General features: G+C 39.2%; 1 protein-coding gene across 1 annotated transcript in view; it reads right to left on the bottom strand.

The window, feature by feature from the left end:
• usp12b (ubiquitin specific peptidase 12b) overlaps nucleotides 1-21,556 on the bottom strand; it is a 31,421-nt gene extending 9,865 nt beyond the window's left edge. Inside the window, exons 1-10 of the mRNA XM_051944091.1 lie at nucleotides 21,372-21,556; nucleotides 15,643-15,723; nucleotides 15,430-15,513; nucleotides 9,383-9,512; nucleotides 8,801-8,953; nucleotides 8,631-8,755; nucleotides 6,284-6,360; nucleotides 6,066-6,149; nucleotides 3,069-3,266; nucleotides 958-1,036 (exon numbers count right to left, since the gene is read on the bottom strand). Of these exons, the coding sequence (XP_051800051.1) occupies nucleotides 958-1,036; nucleotides 3,069-3,266; nucleotides 6,066-6,149; nucleotides 6,284-6,360; nucleotides 8,631-8,755; nucleotides 8,801-8,953; nucleotides 9,383-9,512; nucleotides 15,430-15,513; nucleotides 15,643-15,723; nucleotides 21,372-21,419 (1,059 nt within the window). The 5' untranslated portion in view covers nucleotides 21,420-21,556. The remainder of the gene's footprint in view (nucleotides 1-957; nucleotides 1,037-3,068; nucleotides 3,267-6,065; nucleotides 6,150-6,283; nucleotides 6,361-8,630; nucleotides 8,756-8,800; nucleotides 8,954-9,382; nucleotides 9,513-15,429; nucleotides 15,514-15,642; nucleotides 15,724-21,371) is intronic.
• Between the last annotated feature and the right edge of the window lie 1,797 nt (nucleotides 21,557-23,353).

Below are 23,353 nucleotides of genomic sequence, written 5' to 3'. Positions count from 1 at the left end.
CATTTCCTTGAAAATGATCGATTCGGGGATTTTATACCGACTTCAGGACATGTTTTGGACAAAATAGTTTACTGGCTTGTGTCATCTGGATGTAAAAGGTTGGATTATGGCGGTTTTTTGGGGAATCTTTTTTTTGTGTGTAATAATGAACCCGGAAATGTGAGTCGCGCTGTATAGAGAAGCCGTGAAGCCGTGTATAGAGAACGGATGGATGAATATTCGTTTTTGTCGGACAAATGTGTTTTTCTCACCCGCTGTGGTAATCGCATCCTAAAGTGGTTTATACCGGCGGATTCATGAGAATCTAAGCTTTCCATCGGCGTATAGTGTTTGTATAATTGTGTTTGCAGCCGTCGGACATTCTTGAAATTCCTATGCAAATTAGTAGGTGTACCGCCGGCGGTACACTGAAGCTTAAGGGGTTAATTCTGCTAATTTATTAAGTGCTAGATCATATTTTGCCTCAGTGAAAAGTCTGTATTGTTTTCTTTTCTACATTTCTTGCTGTTATTGCTGGTCTTTTGTTAAAACTTTCTATTTTATTGTTATTGTATTCTTAAACAGATATTAAGAACAGCTTCAGTAGTACATAGTGTCGTTATTCTTACTATTCACTTTCTACCTGTTTTGATCCTGACAGTGAACACAAAAAGCTAGAGCAAGAATAGAAGAATTTTACTTATTAATTGATAAAAGAATAAAGTTAAACTTGAGATTTTTCAATTCATATTTAGAATATGTACAATAAAATGTTAAGGATTTTACTACACTGTAAGCTGTATTACTTATTAACATTATGCATTTTAAATGGAAACTATTTCCTGGTTATATTTCAAATTTTAAGGTGTCTGATTTACTACAAAATGAAAGAGACACCTAGTTTAACTAACTGCTGACCAATCTGAGATGATTAAATTGAACATGGTTGTCAGAAACATAGAGAAGATGCCGTCCTACCTCTACGATGTCGTCATCGAACAGCAGCCAGAAGCCGTGGCTCTTGACGATGGTAATGTAGTGTCCACGGTTTGGACCACTGAGGGGCACAAACACAGGGGGAACATTAGGTAAACAATACCTAAAAGACTTTAAATGTGCAGTTTCCTTTTATTCCTGAGTAACAATATGAACTGAGCATTATTACTGGGGCTAAGTCAGTGAAAAAATGTAAAAATAACTACTATTGTGGAGAATGTTTCACTAATGAGCTGCAAGTCAAAACACTGAATGTGGATGTGGTTATTAAGACACAACACTCTGTGTTTACATATGACGTCTGTCCTCCTGAGGAAAGTGTTGGATAACATCAAATGCAGCTGCAGGTGGAACAAAGAGACTAATAACTTTCATGTGTTCCCTCACACGTCAGCTGACGTCAGATGATCAGCCTGAGGACGTTCCACATCTCTGAATCACCCCAACTCATCTCAACATTTGAACACGATTCACGGAACTTTCATTTGAGCAGCTCAAGAAAAAACACAGCAACAAGCCACATTTGCAGGACACATGGATTTATTCCCCCTTTTATTAAGGTTTTTTTTTTTAATCCATCTTGAGGTTTTATCCCAGTTGACGCATGACGGATTTTGGCCTAAGTATGAGCAAAATACATCAACGTTTAGAAAAGAAGTCCAAAGTGCAGTAATGTTATGTCCTCTGATGGATTAGGAGACAAACAGAACTATGGCAGGGATGTTTCTTGTTAACCACATTATTCTGTACAGTATTTAATCCAGTAAAAACACAACATTCCTTTGAACATTCTAGCAGTTTTCTGATGTAGCTACTACAAATGACTCCCTGACTGTATAAGTTTATTAAAATGTTAACTTTTAAAATCATCCATGCTCATGTGGACAATTAAACCCATAAATAATATTATTTTATGAAGAGCACTGCTGGATGATTCCTCATATAGACTGTGACTTTAATAGATTTTTTTCACACAGTAGTCTGACAAGCCTGAATTCTATGAACCCGTGGCTATTTTCAGGGTAATTTAATGAGCTGCACATGTAATTTTATGTACTTTTATATGTAATTAAGATGTTATCTTGTTTTCTTCAGAACTGACTATTCACATCTTCTGACAATTTATATGAAAAATATTTGCAGATTTTCTATATTAGCCTTTCTATTAAATTAACAAAAAAATGATAATGAAATCGTCGTGTTTTTACATGTCTTAACCATAAATACAATTAGATATAAAACATTACCTACCACATTGCATTAAAGGATTTGCAGCAGAAAATATTAACTGTATTATATATATTAAGTGTTGGCCAATATGTTTTCTTTTTTTTGTCAGAGCTGATACTGGTTATTAGTAATCATGGAGCTCAATAACTGCTTTGTGCAGATTTAAGGACATTTAAACTAAAAGCAAAAATTTAGAATAATACAAACTTCAACACAAAAATCTGTAGAAATGCATGGATTTATATGTTTTATATGTTTAATATAAAGACAACTTTTCAACATCTATCCCTCAGTGTTGATTGGCTCCTACCAATATACTGAAATTCAGAAAAATGCTAAATATCAGATCAGGTATCCCCTAATACAGATACCTGATGTGTAAACTTTTACATTACTTCATGTAGACTTTTCTATTCGTAACCTGTAGTTTTATCAGACACAGCAGTGGATTACATTACACATTTTACTAATGATTTAATTTGGTAAGCTTTAATCTGGTAATAAATGCAAACACTTGCCAGAATAAAGAGTTTGTGCACAACTGTATTTAAAAATGTATCATTAAATCATTCACAATCATGATTAGGTGAGTAATTACACGCTACTACTTTGTAAAACACTCAGAAGCACTGGAGCAGAGAGCAACATTAAGTGGAACTCACACATTTTGTGCTGAAAAAATGAATTAACAGAAAATCTGACAAGAACTAAAACAGAAAACGGAACTGAATATATTTCTGATGAGTTGTGATGCCAAAGTTTGAACAATAACACACAAACCACTGCAGATGCTGCAGGTTTAGCAGAGAAAACAGCTCCCTTTTTCATGCATTTTTAACATGGAGTTAAAAATAAAGGCCCACCTGCCACAGTGTACAACGACGGCCACCAGGTCGTACATGCGGTCGGGGTTGGTGGCGTCCCCAGACGTGTTGAAGAGGCGGAGCTCCAGGGGGAAGACGACGCGATAGGACAGTTTGGTGTAGCGGTGTAGCTGGTCCATGTATTTAAAGCGCTTCAGGTGGAGGGCGAGGATCATCGGCAGCTTCTTTACCCTCATCCTGGAGGAGACACAGAGACACACTGATATTTAAGACACACAAAAAAAAAATCAAGGCTGATAAATATCTGAATGGAAAGGGGAAAGAGAAACACAAAAAGACATGCAACAAGAGTGATCTGTCCTGGGCAAAAACTCAAGAGGGCTAAAAGCTTTTCAAATTTATGCCACGACACTTCCGGACCTCCTTGCAGTTACTAGAAGTGTGCTTCAGCTGCAGCATGCTCCCCTTAATTTAGCCCAACTTTTTGGGCTGTGCTCCTTTCACAGTGTTCTGCTCCATGTTAATGCAGGTGACGGCAATGCCCTTTCAAACTAATGGATGTAACTCGGCGCACTTAACAGGCGCTCGCAAACATCGACTGCATAAAAACTATTTCTACTCACAGAAGACTGACGTGACAAAGCAGCGTCCAGTGGCTTTATGGTTAATAATAGACCTGCTGGTAAATAAACGCCCATCGTGAACTTCTCAGAATGTAACAGGAAGGCGCTGGCTGGTTGCTACAGTAACGCCAGATGTGGTTTCGGGGGTTCTTTCTAATGGAACGAGTTGTTACCGTATCTGTCCGCTCAGAGGAACTTCCGGGCGGTGGTGCTACGCTTGTAGCTGTCTGATGGTTTTAGATTGTGATAAACTTTTCTTCACAGCTCAGTAGATGACACATCCGCACAGCTAACAGCAAAATATCTGTTTCTAAATTGTCAAAGTGACATCGGCTGCCCAATTTAGAGACTGATCAACGTGTGAAAGCGACATTTTGATAAACCAACCATATTTATAGGTTTACATGAAATGTTGGGATCTGCTACAACATGTTTGAAATGGTCTTCAAATGTGGAGCATCAGTCAGTAAGAAGCAGTGTTTTCTGTGGGAGAGAATAATCCCTTTGCTGTGAATGTTTGCAACCCTGCAGACTGTTTTTTCAGTTTTACAACAATTTATGAACGGATCATGCATGACATGTGCCTCTACAAAGAAAAACAAACAAATTTGAGCTCAAAACTGACTCAAGAACAAAGTGTAAACTAGAAAGACCAACATCAGTCCAAATTTGTCCAAAACAAGTAAAAAATTGTCTAAAATGTGACCAGGGGTTACCACAGTGAATACATATTCCTGCCAGTGAAGCACAGAGGTGGCAGTATGATGATATGGGGTATTGTGGAACCACAGGATGCAGTAAAAGGAACTTCATGACAGCATGTAAACACTGCAGTACCCCCTCATCGTGTTTCTGACCATCATGGATGCTACCAAAGCTAATCTGTGTGTGGCAGAGGAAATTGCTATGCGTGAAATCACATAGACTGTTAGCTTTAGCCTCAATCTTTTAGCATAACATCATGTATGCAGTCATCAAGTTCATATTTAGCTTAACTCATATTACACAAAATTAATCAGAAAATAATAAAAGTTCAATTTAAACAGTGTTTTTAGCTGGAAATGACAGTTTTGCTTTTGTACAATATAACTTTTTTCGAGGTAAATCTGCCACTTTTGTCACAACAAAACAGTTACATTACATGCAGAAAGAAAAAAAAAAACACCGAAAAGCTCCCAGTGGGTGCTTTGGGATAAAGGATATTTAACAAAAATGCATTTAAAATCACAAATATGCAACATGTCAGTGCTCATCCCAGTGAGAACACAGTACAGTGCATCATTCAGTATTTTTCATGTTGATATTATGAGATACTGTGTGAAGAATTTTGAGGAAAAAAACAGAATTGAAGCCATTTTGGAATGAGGCTGTAGCATAACAAAATGTGGAAAAAGTAAGTGGTATCAATACTTTCTGGAAGCACTACATTTAAAAAAAATCATTTTCCTACAACAAAATCCTATCAGTTCCAGAAAATGGATTGTCTGGGGTATTTTAGTCCGTAGTAAAATTAAGATATCGTTCATTCAGACCTAATTTAATAACATTAACAAGAATTATGGATTCACATACATCCAGTCTGTTGGACTGTGCAATAACAAATTTAAAACTACAACTAAATATCACTTCCTGCACAAAAATAGTTAATAGGTTTACGATTTATACATTCTGATGTGACGGAATTCGTAGGTCTTTACTGTGACACTGATAATTTTCTCTGTTTACTTACATTAGACAGAATTTTTTTTACCATTTCTATTTGGATTTATTAAGTCTTTCCACAGTCAGCCTCTGTTGTTGTTTATAGCTGCAGCTCAGTACAGTTTGTAAGGTCTGAATCTGCAGATAAATAAAGCTGCAAACAAACAATGTATTTGTCAAGTATTACATTAATCACTAACTATTTAAATAATCAGTTAATCTGTTTTGAGGACTTTTTGAAAGAGAAAAAGTGTAAATTATTAGATTCCAGCTTCTTAAGTCTTTTCTGGCGTCTTTCCTCCTCCATTTTCCAACATTTCTCAACAATTTACAGATCAAACAGCTGATAAATTGATGGAGGGGGACTCAACAATGAAAGTAATCATTAACTGCAGCCCTACTGTAAACACACATTACATGAATTAAACAAGAACGTATTGGTTGTTAAAATGTTGATGAACTGTAATAAACAGAATTTGATAGACCTTCTAAATGTTAGAAATAACATTTATAGTTTATGAACATCTCTACTTAAAATTAAAGGGTAATGCGCAATTTTTGTGAGGTTTAATCAGTTTCTCTCAAACTTTACATTTTGGGAGACGTTTGTACTGTTAAGGGGTCTGTACTTGGGGTGGCTGATGCCTTGAGAAAACGACAGAAAGACAAAAGATAAAAGGAAGAAATATAAGGATAAAATAAAATGACCCACCTTTTCTGGGCTTCTTGTTTGCTGCGACATTGCTCACAGTAGTACTTGTATTCACTACATAACGTCTCGGTGTTGCTGAAGCCCCTGTTGAAAAGAAAAAATACACAATTTCACCATCGTTCAAAAGAGACACAACCTCAAGAGTCCTGCTGTGAGATTCCGGGTGTTTCTACGACATTCCTCATCAAGTGAGAATAACAGAATAGAACACAGCATACCTGAGACAGTGTGTGATCGACGTGTTCTGCTCCACGTCCACTGACAGATCCAGGAAGTCCTCGTCTTTACTGCTCACCTGCACAAATAAAAGCACTTGAGGTCACATTGATTCTCTGACTTGAAGGAAAACTATTCTTAATGTAGCATTACTAACAAACAAACCTCAACCAGGTACAGAAGTACAGTACAGTAATGCCAGAAATGCAGAAATGTGGACAATTCTAATTATAATAACATTCCAATGAATTGCTGTTCTTCTAGGTTTTACAGAATAAATGTTATGTTGAAGGTTTTAGGATAATAAGGAAAGCACTTTGGTTTCCTTTTACACCTGATTACATTTTATCATTAGTAGGTATGAAATCATAAATTACTACAGATTTTTAAAGTAACTTCTATGAATACACTATTTGGCAGACTTTTTAAAGGGACTTTATTTTTATATTTTTTGAAATATGATGAAATACAAGTCAAATCTGATTGTTTGTGGCCAAAGATATATTCAATGTCTGTATATTTTTGTGTTTTGTCCTTCTTTGGAAGCAACAAAAGTTGCAAAATAATAAATATTTAAGATTTTTGTAGTAATTCAATATATCAAGATGTCTCTTTTAAATTTACAGATTTCATGCTTTCATATTTTGTGTAGCTTTTGTTGCTCGATTACTGGCCACTGTATTAGTGGAACTTGCTTCAGTGCTTGTTAAAAAAAAATCCAATCATGTGGCAGAAATTAGTTCATTTAGATATGGTCAAGACAGTCTGCTGAACTTTAAACAAAGCACCAGGAAGTTGATTTAAGTGACTTTACATGCTTGTTAATGCCAAAGTCTTTCAGAAACTGCAGATCTACTGTGAGTTTCACACACAATCATCTCAGGGTTGACAGAGAATGGTGCAGAAAATAGGAAAACCATCCAGTAACATGGAGTCTCCCTGGGTGAAAACTTCATAGAGGAGTATCTCTGAACAAACAACACAAATGCTAACGCTGATCTGCTACAGGAGAAAACTACACCTGTCAACTAAGCTACAGCTGGCCCGGGCCCCAAAATCAGACCACGGAAAGACTAGAAATACATTGTGTGTCCTGATGAGTTTGAATTTCTGCTGGTCGTCACAATTTAGTGTAAACAACATGAAAGCAAGGATCCTTCGCGCCTTGTATCAACAACTATAATGGTGTGAGGGAGATTTTCTGGGCACATGTTGACCTCTTTAGTACCAAATGAGCATCACTTAAACATCACAGACTGAGTATTGTTGCTAATCACGTCCATCACTTTGTGACCACTGTTTACCATCTTTTAAAGGCAGCTTTCAACACACCATGACACAAAGCTCACATCATCTCAGGCTGGCTTCTCAAACACGATGGGGAGCCCACTACAGGAAGTTACGATCTGTTTCAATGCGGCTGAAACTTTTGTGTGTGCTCCAACCACAAGAAGGGGCTTGCAGAACCTTTTCAGTGCCATTTTCAGTGCAGAAAGAAACCACACATCAGGTGCTAGGACTCAAATGGACCTAATAAATAGTTTGGGGTCACGTAGAAATGTCCTTATTGTTGAAAGAAATGCTTTTTTTTTTTCCACAGTCCAAAAACATGCTGAGGTTAATCGGTACCTCTGAATCGTCCATAGGTACGACATGGAGTCGTACCTATGGACATCTCTTTGTCTCTATGTGTAGCCCTGTGATAGACTTGTGACTCGTCCAGGGTGCCCCCTGCCTTCACCCCTAACTCAGCTGGGATAGGCTCCAGCCCCCCACGACTCTAATGAGGATCAAGCAGTGTACTGGAAATGGATGGATGGTTAAAGTAGCACTACTTTTATACCTTCTCGCTGTCCTTATCGAGTAGCACCATTTTCCTCCCCAACATCACCATCAACAACCTGATATTCACCATCTAACAAACACGCGAACAAAGCAAAATCTCCATTGTTCTATTTTCTGTCTCCTGAGGTCCAGTAACTGCAATTTATTGCCATTTTGCGCAATCGTAGTTGAGGTCATGGTTGAGACAGTGAATCTGTAGATTTCAGTGAAAACAGAATGGCTGAAAATGCTGATTAGAGGACTTTTTATGCCCCCCCCCCAACCAAACAAGTAATTTGATATTTATCGTGTAAGTATGGAGCAACATCTCTCACATTAATGAATGCAGCCATGAAGAAAGAAAGCAGGTCTGAGGGTAAAACAGACTGCAGGTGTGGTCAGGTGCATCTAGTAAAGTAGCTTGTCACCTCACATGATTAAAATCTGCCTCTCAGGATGACATGACACCATATTCAAATATTAACGAGTCCAAACAGACAACTCCTGACGACATGAACCACTTACAGCTTCACAGTTGAGGCAGCGCGTCTCGTTGGTCAGCGTTCCTTGAAAGATCTCGTGGACCCAAGTCTGCTGCGTCTCCTTTCCACTTTCCCCTTCTCCTCCTCCTCCTCCTCCATCACTCCCTCCTCCTCCTCCTCCTCCTCCTCCTCCTCCTCCTCCTCCACCTCCACCTCCTCCTCCTCCTCCTCCTCCTCCGTTCTGGACCAGTTTTCCGTTCTGCTGTCGCTCCTGACTCTTCTCCTCCTGGAGCAGGTCTGCAATGGTGTTGAGGAGGTAGTTGAGGAATTCGTGGGCGTCCTGCTGCATGTAGTTGTCAAACAGCTCTGAGAGGCAGAAAGAAACAAACGCATACAAAGACAGATAGAAAGGTGGGAAATGGAAAATCGACAGAGACAGATGAGAGAACAGAAAATAAACAAAATCAGCAGGCGTTGGCATTGAGAAGTTCAGCCAATTATAAGCTTTTCATCTGCTTTCCGCTGCATGATTTGGCTGACAATTTTATTCCCTCAGCTGTGAGATTAACTTCTCAGCTTCCCTTCTCCCTCTTTTTTCCTCTGCTTTCCTTCTCTTTCTCGCTCACCAACCTCAGCTGTGAAAGGAAGTTGGTCTAAACGTGTGACCAATGAAGAGATGAGAAGATTTCCGATTTTATATTTCTGAACACCTGATGGTGGATAAGCAGCAGCTGCACATTCTGGCAGAGCTGTGAAGGAGAAGCTACCACGACATGACTCTCTATCTTCAATCACCATTTTCTTTTCTCAGCCGGGAGATGAACTTCTTGGGAGGGATGACGCCGACTTTCTTCTTCTGTGTGGCGATGCTGTTGAAAAGGTCCGCCAGACAGGTGAGGAGGGACTCCTTCCTACGAGGCTGCACCTGGAAGAGGAGGAGAGGAAGAAGAAGATGAAGGAGGACGAGAAGAGGAGGAAGAAGTATAAGGAGGAGGAAAAGAAGTGGAAGAAGAAGAAAAAGAGGATGAGGAGGAAGACGTAGAGGTGGAAGGAGAGAAGAAGGAGGAAATGGAAGAAGACAAGAAGAATACAAAGAGGAAAAGGAGGAGGAGGTTAAGAAGAAAAAGAAGAGGATGAAGAAGAGGAAGAGAAAGGAAAAGAAGATAGCGAAGGAGGAGAAGGAGAAAAAGAGAAGCGGAGGAAGAAGAGAAAGAAGGAGATGTGGAAGAAGAAGAAAAAGAAGAGGAAGAAGAAGAGTAGGAGCAACAAGAAGAGGAGGAGGAGAAGAAGGGGGAAAAGATAAGAAGAAGGAGAAGAAGAAGAAAATGAAGAGGAAGAATTAGGAGAAGGAGAAGAACAAAAGGATGAGAAAGGAGAAGATGATGGAGAAGAAGGAAGAGGAGCAGAAAAGAGAAGGAGAGGAAGATGAAGAGGGAGAAGAAGGAGATGAGGGAGAAGAAGAGTAGGAGCAAGAAGAAGATGAAGAACAAGAATAAGGAGGAGGAGGAAGAGAAGACCAGAAAGAGGAAGAATTGGAAGGATGAGAAGAAGGGGAAGAAGCAGAAGATGAGGAAGAAGAACAAGGAGGAGGAGGAGGAAGAGAAGATGATGAATGAGACAAATGAGATGAAGAAGATGAATAAGAGGAAAGAGAAAAGGAAGAAGTAGAAGAAGATTAAGAATAAGAAGATGAAGAAGAAAAAGAAGAAGAGGCAGGAGGAGGAGAAGAGGAAGAAGAAGAAGTGGAGGAAGAGCAGAAGAGGAAAGACAAAGACAATGCAGAAGAAGAACAAGGAAAAGAAGACAAAAAGACAAGAAGATAAAAAAGAAGAAAAAGAAGACGAGCAACTTGGTTACTATACAAATACTTCAGTAGCCCTAATCCACAGTCTAACCAGCTTGTTTATCAAGGTGAGGCTACGAGCATCCAGTCTGAACTTTGATATTTTATCTAATCTATGGAAGTCGTTTGTGACACTGTGACACTGATGACTTATGGAACTTATATTTCAATCATTAAGATGGGTGATAAAGCGCTTTCCAAAGCACTAAAAACCACAATGAAGCAATAAATCAGAAATGAAAAGGAAAAATATATTTAAATCCACACAGATTTGAAGAACTTTCTTCAAAATACAATAGTTTGAAGATTCAAAACAGCGCTCGATTAACAATAATCTATGCAGGTAAATCATTCCAGACTCTCAATTGCAAAAGCACCACAGCCCTCATCGACCAATCAGCCTCTGGAAACAAGCCAAAGACCAATATCCGCTGATCTGAGGTGATGCCCTGGTTCATATGAGGTAAGTAGAGCTTTAACATAATTCACGTAAGAAACGCTATCAGACATATGCTGCTGGGAAACATCCCTCACTCCTCCTCATTCCTGAAGGCTTCTCTCTCATAAAAGTAAAACATAAAACGCTTCAATCAAAGTTTAACACACTCCGTAGCTTCTCCAAGTATAGCTTCAAGTGCAGCTTGTTCTGCTTATCTGCTTTTCAATCCCAAACTCTCCACTCAAGCTTTTCAACAGCTCTTCTGTCTTCTTGAGTAGTCACACCACTACAACAGGGAGGATACGAGGTCAGTTTTTGCTTTCACTCCTCTACGGCAGCAAGAACTTCTGGATTCGCATGTAGGACCATCTCACAGGCCCTCTTGCTACACTTTTCTAGGAAAAAATAGCCACAAAATACCAAATGTTTCAGGCTTGTTAGCAGCAGCACTGCTAAAAAATAGTCTCACAGGGGCAAGAAACACGAGTAGTGAGATGATAGGACGAGTGGAAAACAAAGCGTAGGTTAGTCAGAGGTGTTTAAAGGGTGAAAGAGGTGAACTTTTGTCAGAATATGATCCCAAGCTAACTGTATCGAGCTGCTCTTCTGTGGCTTTAAGGTAGGTTTAGGTTGGGCTGAGGTTATCTACCTCAGCTTAACGATCTCCGGCTGCAGCGTCACAAATTAGCGGGGACAAAGGGCAAAAATGCTCCAAGACATCTCTGAATGCCTTCCAGAACCATTTGCAAGATTGGAGAAAATATTACCAGTTTAGACAAATGCATCCTTTTGACTTTTATTCAGCTGGATTCCATCTCCTCTTGCGAAAACAGAGCTGCTGTTCTTCACCATACAAATGCCCCGAACTGTGTTTAACTACAACTAGCTCTGATGACACCTGCAGCGAAATCGGCTGCTGAGACAGACAGGTGAATCATTAAAAAAAGCTGTAAACATTGCAGAAGAAAGTGACCTAAATCCTAGGTCATTACTAACACCATCCATAGCACATAAAATGGCAAAGAAAGTTGCCTCTTCAACAACTGAAAAATGTACAATAAACCATCTTGGTGTTGAAGAGATAAATAAAAGGAGTCTCTTCAATCACACCAACACAGATTCTGCATTTTAATCTCCAACTTTTAACAACTTCATGCTCTTTTTAACAATTATTAAGGATGTCCCCAAATCTTAGTAGACGATTTCCTACGTTGTCAAGCCATGTTCACAAAAGAAATTTAAATACATCTTAGGGGTTTTATTCACACGTGGACATCACTTCTTACTTGGTATTACAGGTCCCATATTGTATTGCATAATTTACAGCAAATGTCACATGTTGACACAGTTTGTTTGGTCAGTTTTTCAGTTCAAAATACAGCAAAGATGATTAATTTCACCATTACAGTCTGTGTTACGGTCTTTGTTAGACATGAAGGGGAAACAAAAGATACCCGAAAATGGACTTCGACACACTCGAGGTTTCATTTCCCATCTTTGACCAACCACATTGCTTAGAGCTGGTCATCGAATGATTATGAAATTTTCAGGTACCCTTGTTTCCACTGTACCTCCAAATCAAATGGCTGACCTAACGTGGGTAAATTATTAACATGTTTGACTCTTGAATGATTGTTTGTGCTGCATTTTTGGATCTAATGATACAAATGTCAACAAGTTCAGAGCTCTCAGCAATTACTTGGAGTGGCTCTTCACATGTGCTTAAATCAGTGGTTCAAGGTAGGGCTGGGCGATAAATCGAATTAATTCGATTAATTCGCCTTTTTAAAACCTGACAATTTGAAAATTTGCCAAATCGTAAAATCGAGGCGAGCTTCAATAGATAACAATACAGATTCTTCTTCTGCCTTTCACGACTTGTGCATATGCGTTTGCTTCCGCCTCTCATCTCCTTCCGCCAAAACACTCACAGCCCCTTCATGGCGGACACAACAGCAGACGAAGAGTTGGTCGCGAGAAAAGGGCCTCATGTTGCATCGATTATATGGAAGTGGTTCGGCTTTGACAAGACTGACACAGAGCAAACTACAGTCATGTGCAAGGTTTGCAAAAGTAGTGTGAAAACGAAGAGTAGCAGCACAACTAACCTCTTTCATCACCTCCGGCAGAGGTATCCTAAAGAATGGGAAGAGTGCTTGCAGCTACGGCAGTGCGGCATGGCTAGCACTAGCCATAGCACACAGACCGCAAAGAAACAACAAAAATCGATTAAAATCGTAATCGTCCAAGATGACTAAAAAAAAAAAAGAAAAAAATCGCGATTTTATTTTTTTGGCCATATCGCCCAGCCCTAGTTCAAGGTACGAAAAACAGCTATAAATTCCTTGTACACACGTGGACAAAATTGTTGGTACCCCTCAGTTAAAGAAGGAAAAACCCACAATTCTCACTGAAATCACTTGAAACTCACAAAAGTAACAATAAATAAAAATTATTGAAAATTAAATAATCAAAATCAGCCATCACTTTTGAATTGTTGATTAACATAATTATTTAAAAAAACAAACTAATGAAATAGGGCTGGACAAAAATGATGGTACCCATAACTTAATATTTTGTTGCACAACCTTTTGAGGCAATCACTGCAATTAAACGATTTCTGTATTTGTCAATGAGCGTTCTGCAGCTGTCAACAGGTATTTTGGCCCACTCCTCATGAGCAAACAGCTCCAGTTGTCTCAGGTTTGATGGGTGTCTTCTCCAAATGGCATGTTTCAGCTCCTTCCACATATGTTCAATGGGATTCAGATCTGGGCTCATAGAAGGCCACTTTAGAATAGTCCAACGCTTTTCTCTCAGCCATTCTTGGGTGTTTTTGGCTGTGTGTTTTGGATCGTTGTCCTGTTGGAAGACCCATGACCTGCGACTGAGACCAAGCTTTCTGACACTAGGCAGCACATTTCTCTCCAGAATGCCTTGATAGTCTTCAGATTTCATCGTACCTTGCACACTTTCAAGACACCGTGTGCCAGATGCAGCAAAGCAGCCCCAAAACATTACTGAGCCTCCTCCATGTTTCACCGTAGGGACAGTGTTCTTTTCTTCGTATGCTTGGTTTTTCAGTCTATGAACATAGAGTTGATGTGCCTTACCAAAAAGCTCCAGTTTGGTCTTATCTGTCCAAAGGACATTCTCCCAGAAGCTTTGTGGCTTGTCAACATGCATTTTTGCAAATTCCAGTCTGGCTTTTTTATGAGTTTTTTTCAGCAGTGGTGTCCTCCTTGGTCGTCTCCCATGAAGTCCACTTTGGCTCAAACAACGACGAATGGTGCGATCTGACACTGATGTACCTTGGCCTTGGAGTTCACCTTTAATTTCTTTGGAGGTTGCTCTGGGCTCTTTGGATACAATTCCAACGATCCGTCTCTTCAATTTGTCATCAATTTTCCTCTTGCGGCCACGTCCAGGGAGGTTGGCTACTGTCCCGTGGGTCTTGAACTTCTGAATAATATGAGCCACTGTTGTCACAGGAACTTCAAGCTGTTTAGAGATGGTCTTATAGCCTTTACCTTTAAGATGTTTGTCTATAATTTTTTTTCGGATGTCCTGGGACAATTCTCTCCTTCGCTTTCTGTTGTCCATGTTCAGTGTGGTACACACCTTTTCACCAAACAGCAGGGTGACTACTTGTCTCCCTTTAAATAGGCAGACTGACTGATTATGAGTTTGGAAACACCTGTGATGTCAATTAAATGACACACCTGAGTTAATCATGTCACTCTGGTCAAATAGTTTTCAATCTTTTATAGAGGTACCATCATTTTTGTCCAGGCCTGTTTCATTAGTTTGTTTTTTTAAATAATTATGTTAATCAACAATTCAAAAGTGATGGCTGTTTTTGATTATTTAATTTTCAATAATTTTTTATTTATTGTTACTTTTGTGAGTTTCAAGTGATTTCAGTGAGAATTGTGGGTTTTTCCTTCTTTAACTGAGGGGTACCAACAATTTTGTCCACGTGTGTAAAATTAGCAAACACATGAAAGAAACAGCTAGCCAAGCAACATTAAGACAACAAACAATCCAAGATTTCACACTCGTACAAAAGGATCATTCAGTAATTCAAAGACAGCATGCCCTCTAATGCAACCCTGTGCTTCATTCTAAAATCCAGGTGTGATATTTTCTTAAACTGTGTTAGGGCTGCAGCTAACGAAGCCTCGAGTAATCGTCTGAGCATGATACATCATCAAAAGCGGAAGTGAGTGCGCAATGCAACAGAAATCACCGTCCGACCGGAGCGCGGAACACGGACGGACATCGACGCTGCATCGTGCATATATCATGTATGCACGATGCAGCGCGGACATCCGCGATCTATCATAAGCGCGGATGTCAGCGTTTACTATACAGCTGTGTCTAAACGTGGACGTCCACGCTGCAACACCATGCTAAGACGATTACTCGAGGCTTCGTTAGCTGCAGGCCTAAACTGTGTCCAATCTGGTGGGTTCGGGCTATTAGGGGCGTTCTTTCAAAATGCAAGCATGCAGACGTGTGGACTGCAATACAACTGGTGGGGTTCTTCTCATTGCTTACCTTGTACGCCAGCACCTTCTCCCTGAACGGTCGACAGAAGTACAGAGCCTGCAGCACTGAGTTACAGTAGCAGGTGTTGCCAAACTGGAAGAAAAAGAGACGAAATTGAGTTTAGCGACAGCAGCATTGGACACAAGTCTCAATCAAACAATCCAACAGTCATTACTGAGCAGTTTGCAGCCGCTGTATGTTGGTGTGATGTCCAACACTTACATTGACCAATCCAAAGTAGTGTTCATTTACGGGAAACTGTTCCGGTCCAATCTCCTTTTCCAAGGCGGAGGCATTGGCGCCCTGGAAAGCAGAAAACAGGACAAAACTAATTTAGTTTTACTGGAACATTTTTCACAAACACACTAACAAATGAGGCAGTACAACAGTTTTCCTAACAGTAAAATTACTACTTACAAAACCTCTTTTGTCCCTCATTTCCTCCTCATTGTTTTTGTATTGTCTGCTCTATTTTCTTGCTGCTCTGCTGGATTGACAAGCATCTGTTTGCTGCAGATGTGTTTCCTGCTTCGCATCCTCTGTCTCTACATTCTGATTTTCTCTACACAGAGTTCAGACTTGTATATTAGTTTAAAAGTGACATTTTTGTTATTAAAATTTACAAAGAGCGGATGCTATTACAGGACAAGACATAAAATTAGACAATTTCATGCGTGCATCTGCAAAAATGTCACAAAATCTGCACTTTAATTGCACTTTTCACTTATACTGTAGGCTATCATTCATTACAGGCTAATTTGGACAACTTGAACATCCAGTTTTTTCACATGAGGCTACAAATATCCTCGTCAAAGAGTCCACTCAGGCCAGATTCTGTCCTCACATGTGGACAGTGCATGACACGCTATTAAAGGCCACTTCCTGATTTTGTTATACAACCCAGCAGCACCCAAAATCCCCAGATCTGCCCCTATGATTCATCTGTGAAGTGAGTCGAGGTTGAAAATAACATGGAGCTGAGAGGAAATGTCACAATCTGTGGGCTTCATCAGGGCTGCAATAACAAAAACATGACGTGGGGCTTTTATATTATTTGGCCAAAAAAGTCTCTTGTGTCATGTTACGACTTTTTTTGCTGCTTGATGCAAAAAGAAAACCTACATGAGAAGTTTAACAGAACATCATTTATTCAAATCTGAGGCTTCTAAGGGATTTTTTTTTTGATTGAAATGAAGGCTGCACGTGAGCAAAATGATCACAACGCAGAACAAAAACATTAAAAAGGTAGAAAAATATATATTTTATATAGAAATATTTCAGCAACAGAATGATTAATATTGACCAAAAACAATAATCATTAGACTGACTATTTAAACTGACACCACAAAGTCACCGCAAACAGAGTTACTGCTCCCATCTACTAAAAATTCCTCTATTTTTTTTTCCATTTTTAAATATATATCAGAGAAAAGCAAAACATCACAACATCACCTTATTCCAATTTCGTACAACTTTGGGAAAAACTTGCAAGTCTCTATGACACAAAGAGCAATCTGCTGCAGAAAACTTTCAGACGTCAATAATCATACAGGATCAGAAAACTACCACTGAACACTTGCATGTTTGTACTACTATAAAACAGCTCAAATCAACAGATACTGCCAAGTTTAATTTATTCAGTGTTTACTCTGATTGCCAATATGTCAAAGAAATCCTCAGTGTGGCTGCATTTTGTTAAAAACATCACATATTACAGCTCAACAACCAACGCATCAGATCATGTATTAACAGCAGTTAACTTGTCTTTGTTATATTCCTCTACTGTACAGTTCTTGTACAGTTGATAAATTTTCAGAAATCATATGAACATGAGCCTGTTGAGTTTGCTGTTACCAATTAAGCACCTAATAATTAGATTACAATGATTAAATATGCTGCAAATACGACCTTTTTGTGTTTAGTTATTCGTTTAATCTGATAAGGCTAGTTGGTAGACTGCATTTAGGATTGATGGATTTAGTTCATCTAGAAAAAGCATTCAGATTTTGGTTTTTTTTTAGTGTTTGAAGGGTGGGTAGGATATTCTTTGGTTGACTACATCCCTAAAAAAATAAGGCAAAAACAAATCTTGAGCTTGCAAAAAGACATTCAGAAAATATCTCAGCTTGCACACATGTGAGAAACTTTTCAAAAGTTGTGTCTGTAGGAGAATAAAAGACAGGAAAATATCAGCCTTTTAGTATTCTTAAAATAATGTTCTAGGTGTGGTACATTAAGCTTCTGGAAACTGGATAATAAATGAAGCCATGAGAGGCAGAAACAAAGAGAGACAGAGAATGGCTACGTGAGCTGAGCTATGCCATTTTCATTTTCACTCATCCTCACAATGCAGCCGGTATAAAGTCAACAAGCAACGAACACACAAATGTCTATTTGTCCTCCAAACATCGCGGCGATGCACACGAAAACAAACTTTCTGACAACAAACAGAGACAACAGCAAATACCAGCGTGGGGAGGAAGAGGAGGGGAAAATATTAGCTGTGAAAACATGCGCTTTAATTAATTTAGCTAGTTTGAAGTGACACCTTTGAAACGAGTCTGTTTCCTGAGCTGGTGGAAATGAAAGTGAAGTGAACTCAGGGCAGCATGAAAGACATCACAGCATCAGTGGAAATTAGATTCCACACAGCGGGGCTAAGTGGATGTTTTGTTCGACACTCTGATCACGATTATTAATCTCGACAGTCCAGAGGATGCTGTAAAAAAGAAGGTTTCTGCCGCATCGCATCTGCAAAACTCTCATACACAAACTAAAACATGCACGAACCTCTATAAAAGGTCTTTTTCAAGCAACAGGCTGCACAGAAATGTCAAAAGCCACAAAATCAGCCACGTTATGACGCGTCGGATCCAATCTAAAGCTCCACAGCAGCTATTAGACGGATCTTGCGGCGAGGCTTTTTGCGTCAACTGTTGTTTCCAGGGTGAAGGATGAAGTTTCAGCCTCAACTTTTAACCCAGCACGGACAGAAAAAGGCACATTTTTAACATCTACGTGGCAACTGAACATTTCTGTCAAAATTCTGCACAATCAAAGAGCAAAAACAAACATTTGACCGGCTGACTGCAACGTCCAAACCGCACGAGCAGCAATTTATTTTTATAAAAAAGTAAAATATGTCACAACGCGTAAAAAAAAAGTGAGGCACTGCGGTGCTGCAGATATGCTTGACCATCATGTTAAATGTTCTTTTTTGATGTTGTTGCAAAAGAAAAGCAAAAATCATCATTGCTACTACAACAAAGGCATATATTAGAGTCAATAAACATATTCTTTCACACATCATTCAGCCCATACTTGTGTCAAGACAATAGAAATGATAGCACTAATAAGAAATACTTTATATTAATATGCTTTTGAAGAGAGGGTTTCTTGCATATTATGTGGCCACATAAAGCTGCAAAACCACTTATTTTAATTAAATAAAACACTAAAATTGCCAAAATTTTGATTTTAATTGACTATCTGCTCCTACTGGCAGGACTTAACTGTAAACTTCTTAAATCTAGTTTGTGATCAAAGAATAGGACATTTAGTGACAGTTTTCAGTCATTTACAGACTGTGCTATTCCAGTACTCTGAATTTCCGTAAAGTATAAACAACATTACAGTTGACTGACTTCTTACTGCAACAACTTTCCACATTTTCCAACATCAATATCCATCCCTGAGATCTTGTAGCATTATTAGTACTACACATTTGCCTTTTGTTTTGTTTTTTTTGCTGGTGACTTTCACGGTTTCCGCAGCCAAATTGATTTTCCCAAACAACAAATATCTTCCGGGCAGCGACTGATCTGCTGCCAAAGTGGCAAACAGGCTGAACAAACCGGCCGGTCGCTGCTAACACCCAGCCCCTGCTTGTGTTTGTGTAGCTGGCGCTGCTAAACGATGCTAGCCTCCACAGTTAAGTGGGTTACAGGGCCTGGAGTGTGGCCGACAAAATACTGTGTGGAGCTTTAAACTAAAACACACACCAGCAGCAGCAGACTTTAGTGAAGCATCTGCCCGACCGTCTGTCAGCTCTGAATATAGAAGAAGGATAAGTTTCAATCAGAACTTAATCTTGTGGCTTTAAACTGAACCGTCTGCTGCCATGTTAGGAGCAAATAAAGCTCATTCACTGCTTGACCTTTTAACCCCGAATTAACCTGCCAAACAAGCCGCTGAGCTCCTACAGAATAGTCCAGCCAATGGTAGGATGCTAACATTGGCTGGACTATGGCTGACATGTTCGGGGAAGGTGCTAATGTGACCTCTGACCTCAAAGTGAAAGTTTAAGACAAGAATCAACAAAGTGTTGAGTTATCAAAGGTGCCTAAAGAAGCCACTTGAGGGCCAGAATCGTATAAACTCAACTACTTAAAAGCAGTAAAGTAGATCATTCAGTGCCAATATTATCACAGAAATGCAGAAAGTAACTCAAACATAGTATATGACAATAAAACACAGTAGATACCGTATACATAACTTAGTACGATAACCAGTATATAACGCTGTGCTATTTACTGTCAGGACAGTCTGAGCTGAGTATGATGCCATCTTTTGTGCTCATTTTAACTGTATATTGTATATGAATTATAGTGTCATATAGTATAATATTAAAGGCCCAATCTGGTGTGGTTCTGCAGTTGTTGTTTTTTTGTTTGTTTTTTTCCATAACCTGTCAATGAGTTACGGTTAGCCAACATTTTTTGCTGTTTGATACCAAAAAAAACCCCACAACTGTCATTTTCTGTGACTAATAATCAAGAAAAATCTGTCTGATGTAACAGAATTTACTACAACTGAATGTTTTTTGGACACAGAGGATTTATTTAACTGAATTCAATGGGTTTGCGCTTCATACTTGCACAGACAAAAAGAGCGAGGAAGAGGAGAAAAACACTGGAAAGGAGGATTTGGTTGAAAACAGAAATGCAAGATCAGTCTTATGTAATATATCTGCAAAAGAAAGTCTGTCTGCACCGCACAAAGCAACAACCAAGTTGTTTGACCGTATCAGCAAACACTATAACGGGTGCCTTTCCAAGTGTTACAGTTATATCCAACATTTTCCAATTTACTTCCCCTCCAAATAACCCCAATCATTCTAGGGTGATTCATTCTTTCCTAATGGAGGTATTTACGTCATCTAGTGAACATTTCTGTATTTTTTCTAATCAGAAAAACTAAATATTGCTGCCTTTCCGCCAGTGAACACAACACAGAAGGTTCAAACGTTTTACTGCCACTAAAAGCTGGTAAAACAACTAATAGAGGCGTTTAAATGGCTCAGAGGAAGAAAATTGCACAGTCAGAGCCTCCAAACTGTCTCCTCGTGACTCCTCCTTTAATTACTCTCCTCTCCTTGCCCAGCTCGGACTGTTCTGACATGTTCAGAACCGGACCGAGAGTCCAGCAGGTTCCGGATGTTGACAGGGACTGGAGCGAGTCCACCAGTCAGCGGTTACAATCAGCTGCTGCTCCGATAATTAACCCACTAAACTCAGCAGCTGGGACACCGAGAGACAGAAACGTGATTTATTGTGATTTTTACGTGACAGTCACCAACTTTAACCGGACAAAAGTGCCCAAACACGCCGCTACACGGAGCTAGCAGGCTAAGCTAGCTAGTTTCGACCGATGGTCCACCCTGCCCTTCTCACATAAACAAACTACCAGCGAACCGGAGCGGCTAAATAAACTGTCTAGCCCGCTCAGTTCCGGAACAAAATCGACCCGTTACTGAGCCGAACCCCGGTGTGAGCAGAGCCGGACAGTTGCTGGTACCAGGTTCGGCTGGACAACTTTGTGGGAAAACAATAGTGTGTTTTTATTATGTTGTTAGCAGTCAGGCTAGCGCAGCAGCTAGCTTAGCGTCCAGGCTGCGGGAGCCTGGACAGCGGCGCTAACTGCCGTCACTCGGCCGAACCGGGGCTACTTACCATCGTACAAATCGAGGCGATCTTTCGGACTGTCATCAGTATTTCCATCCGTAAGCCGCCATATTGGACCGAACCCCGATGTTGAAAGAATCAGAGCCGTTGTGGCTGTAGAGTTCCGGGAGAGCCGTCTGCCCCTGACTGACTGAATTGTCCACCTGTACCGAGTGACAGAGAGCACATCCGACGGGGCGTTTCACAATACAACTCTGATCACAGGAAGGCTCGGTTAATACAGCTGAAAATATCACCATAAAATGTTTTGAAAATAAACTGCAGGTACTGATCATTTTTATTGATCAGTTTTTAAAAGAGATAAAAAAACATTTATCAATTTAGGCCTGTTTTTCTTTATTAATTGTAATTTATTTTTATTTTATTTTTGTTAGAGATAAAATGTAATTATTAGTTATTTTCTAGGATTTTATTGGATGTTATCTGTAATTTAACAGTGCAGTGTCATTTTATGCTCAATTATTGTAAAGGAACAAACAACTAATTCATTCATTTTAATCTTAAACAGTTTATTTAAAAATTGCAATTTTTTAATGTGCATTTTATTGACATTTTTCTGTGAGTTTTTCAGTTATTTTTCATTTAAAAATTTTGTGAAAATCTGTAAAATAGCAGTTAAAAACAATTTAAAATTGTTTGTGTTTGTTTTTTGTTGTTGTTTTTTTTTTTACAATATACGTGAATCAGTGTCTTCTTTTAAATCTCTTCTTAAAATATATTTCATTGTAATAAAACTTTAGGAATGAAAAAAAACAGGTAAAAATTCAGAAATAACTAAAATAAAACATTTAATTATTTTTCTTGCTAAAATTGTGGAACAAAAAGATCAAACTAGAGCTTCAAAAGAGAAATCAAAATCTAATTGCAGATGTTTGAAGTTTAAAACGAAATGAAACAGGAATGATCTCCGAAAGGAATGCCCAAGCCCTAATTTATTTCAGAATTATATTGTTGTACATCAGTGACAAAGAATACTTTAGTAGTTCCTTGTTGTGCGCCTGTAGTCTTATTTTGAAGGTTTGACCATGTGCTTTCCGGTGCTGCCGGTGATTTCTATGTGTAACTTCACAGCTGCCTCCGTCCAGCTCCACTCATAGACTCCGAGGTCACTTTCATTCTTCACTCGGGGCTGCAGGCGGCAGGCGGTGCTTCTTGCTGCTGACAGACTGGAGCTCCTCCTCTTTGTTTAACTCATTAACTAAGTACATTTACTGCAATATTGTCCTAAAAACCACACTGGGGTACCTGTATTTCTACTTCATGATGTATTTGATCACTTTAGTTACTTTGCAAACAAAAACATACACTCAATACAAAACAAAGAGTTTTCAATTAATTCATTAACAGACGATAAATTATCAGATATTTGGATAATAATTATCATTCTAATCTATGTTAATAACCTTATTTTGTCATTGATATCATAGAGAACATTATAGAAGAAAAAATTCTCATGAAGAATTTCAATAAATTATAGAATACTAAATCGAACGAAGGAAGGGTTAATAAAAAATATTCCATTCTTGGCCTATTTTTACCTAAGAAAGTGACCTCACTGCATGAATATTACAAAAGATAAACAAATGGAAAGTTTCCCCAAAAAAGAATAATAATTGATATAAATGAGTGTCATATTGACACGTCTATACAATGTCGCATGGGCATCGGGTACAGTGCCTGTGGAGTGGCAGACCGGGGTGGTGGTCCCTATTTTCAAAAAGGGGGACCGGAGAGTGTGTGCCAACTACAGCGGTATCACACTTCTCAGCCTCCCCAGGAAAGTTTACTCTAGGGTGCTGGAAGGGAGGATCCGACCGATAGTCGAACCTCGGATTCAGGAGGAGTAATACGGATTCCGTCCCGGTCGTGGAACAGCGGACCAGCTCTTTACCCTTGTGGAGCTGCTGAGGGGGTCATGGGAGTATGACCTGCCAGTCTACATGTGTTTTGTGGATCTGGAGAAGGCCTAT

The sequence above is a fragment of the Acanthochromis polyacanthus genome, chromosome 23 (genome assembly GCF_021347895.1).
Source record: "Acanthochromis polyacanthus isolate Apoly-LR-REF ecotype Palm Island chromosome 23, KAUST_Apoly_ChrSc, whole genome shotgun sequence".
NCBI lineage: Eukaryota > Metazoa > Chordata > Actinopteri > Pomacentridae > Acanthochromis > Acanthochromis polyacanthus.
Note: the sequence above shows the minus strand (reverse complement) of the source record. Positions and strands in the feature narration are given on the sequence as shown.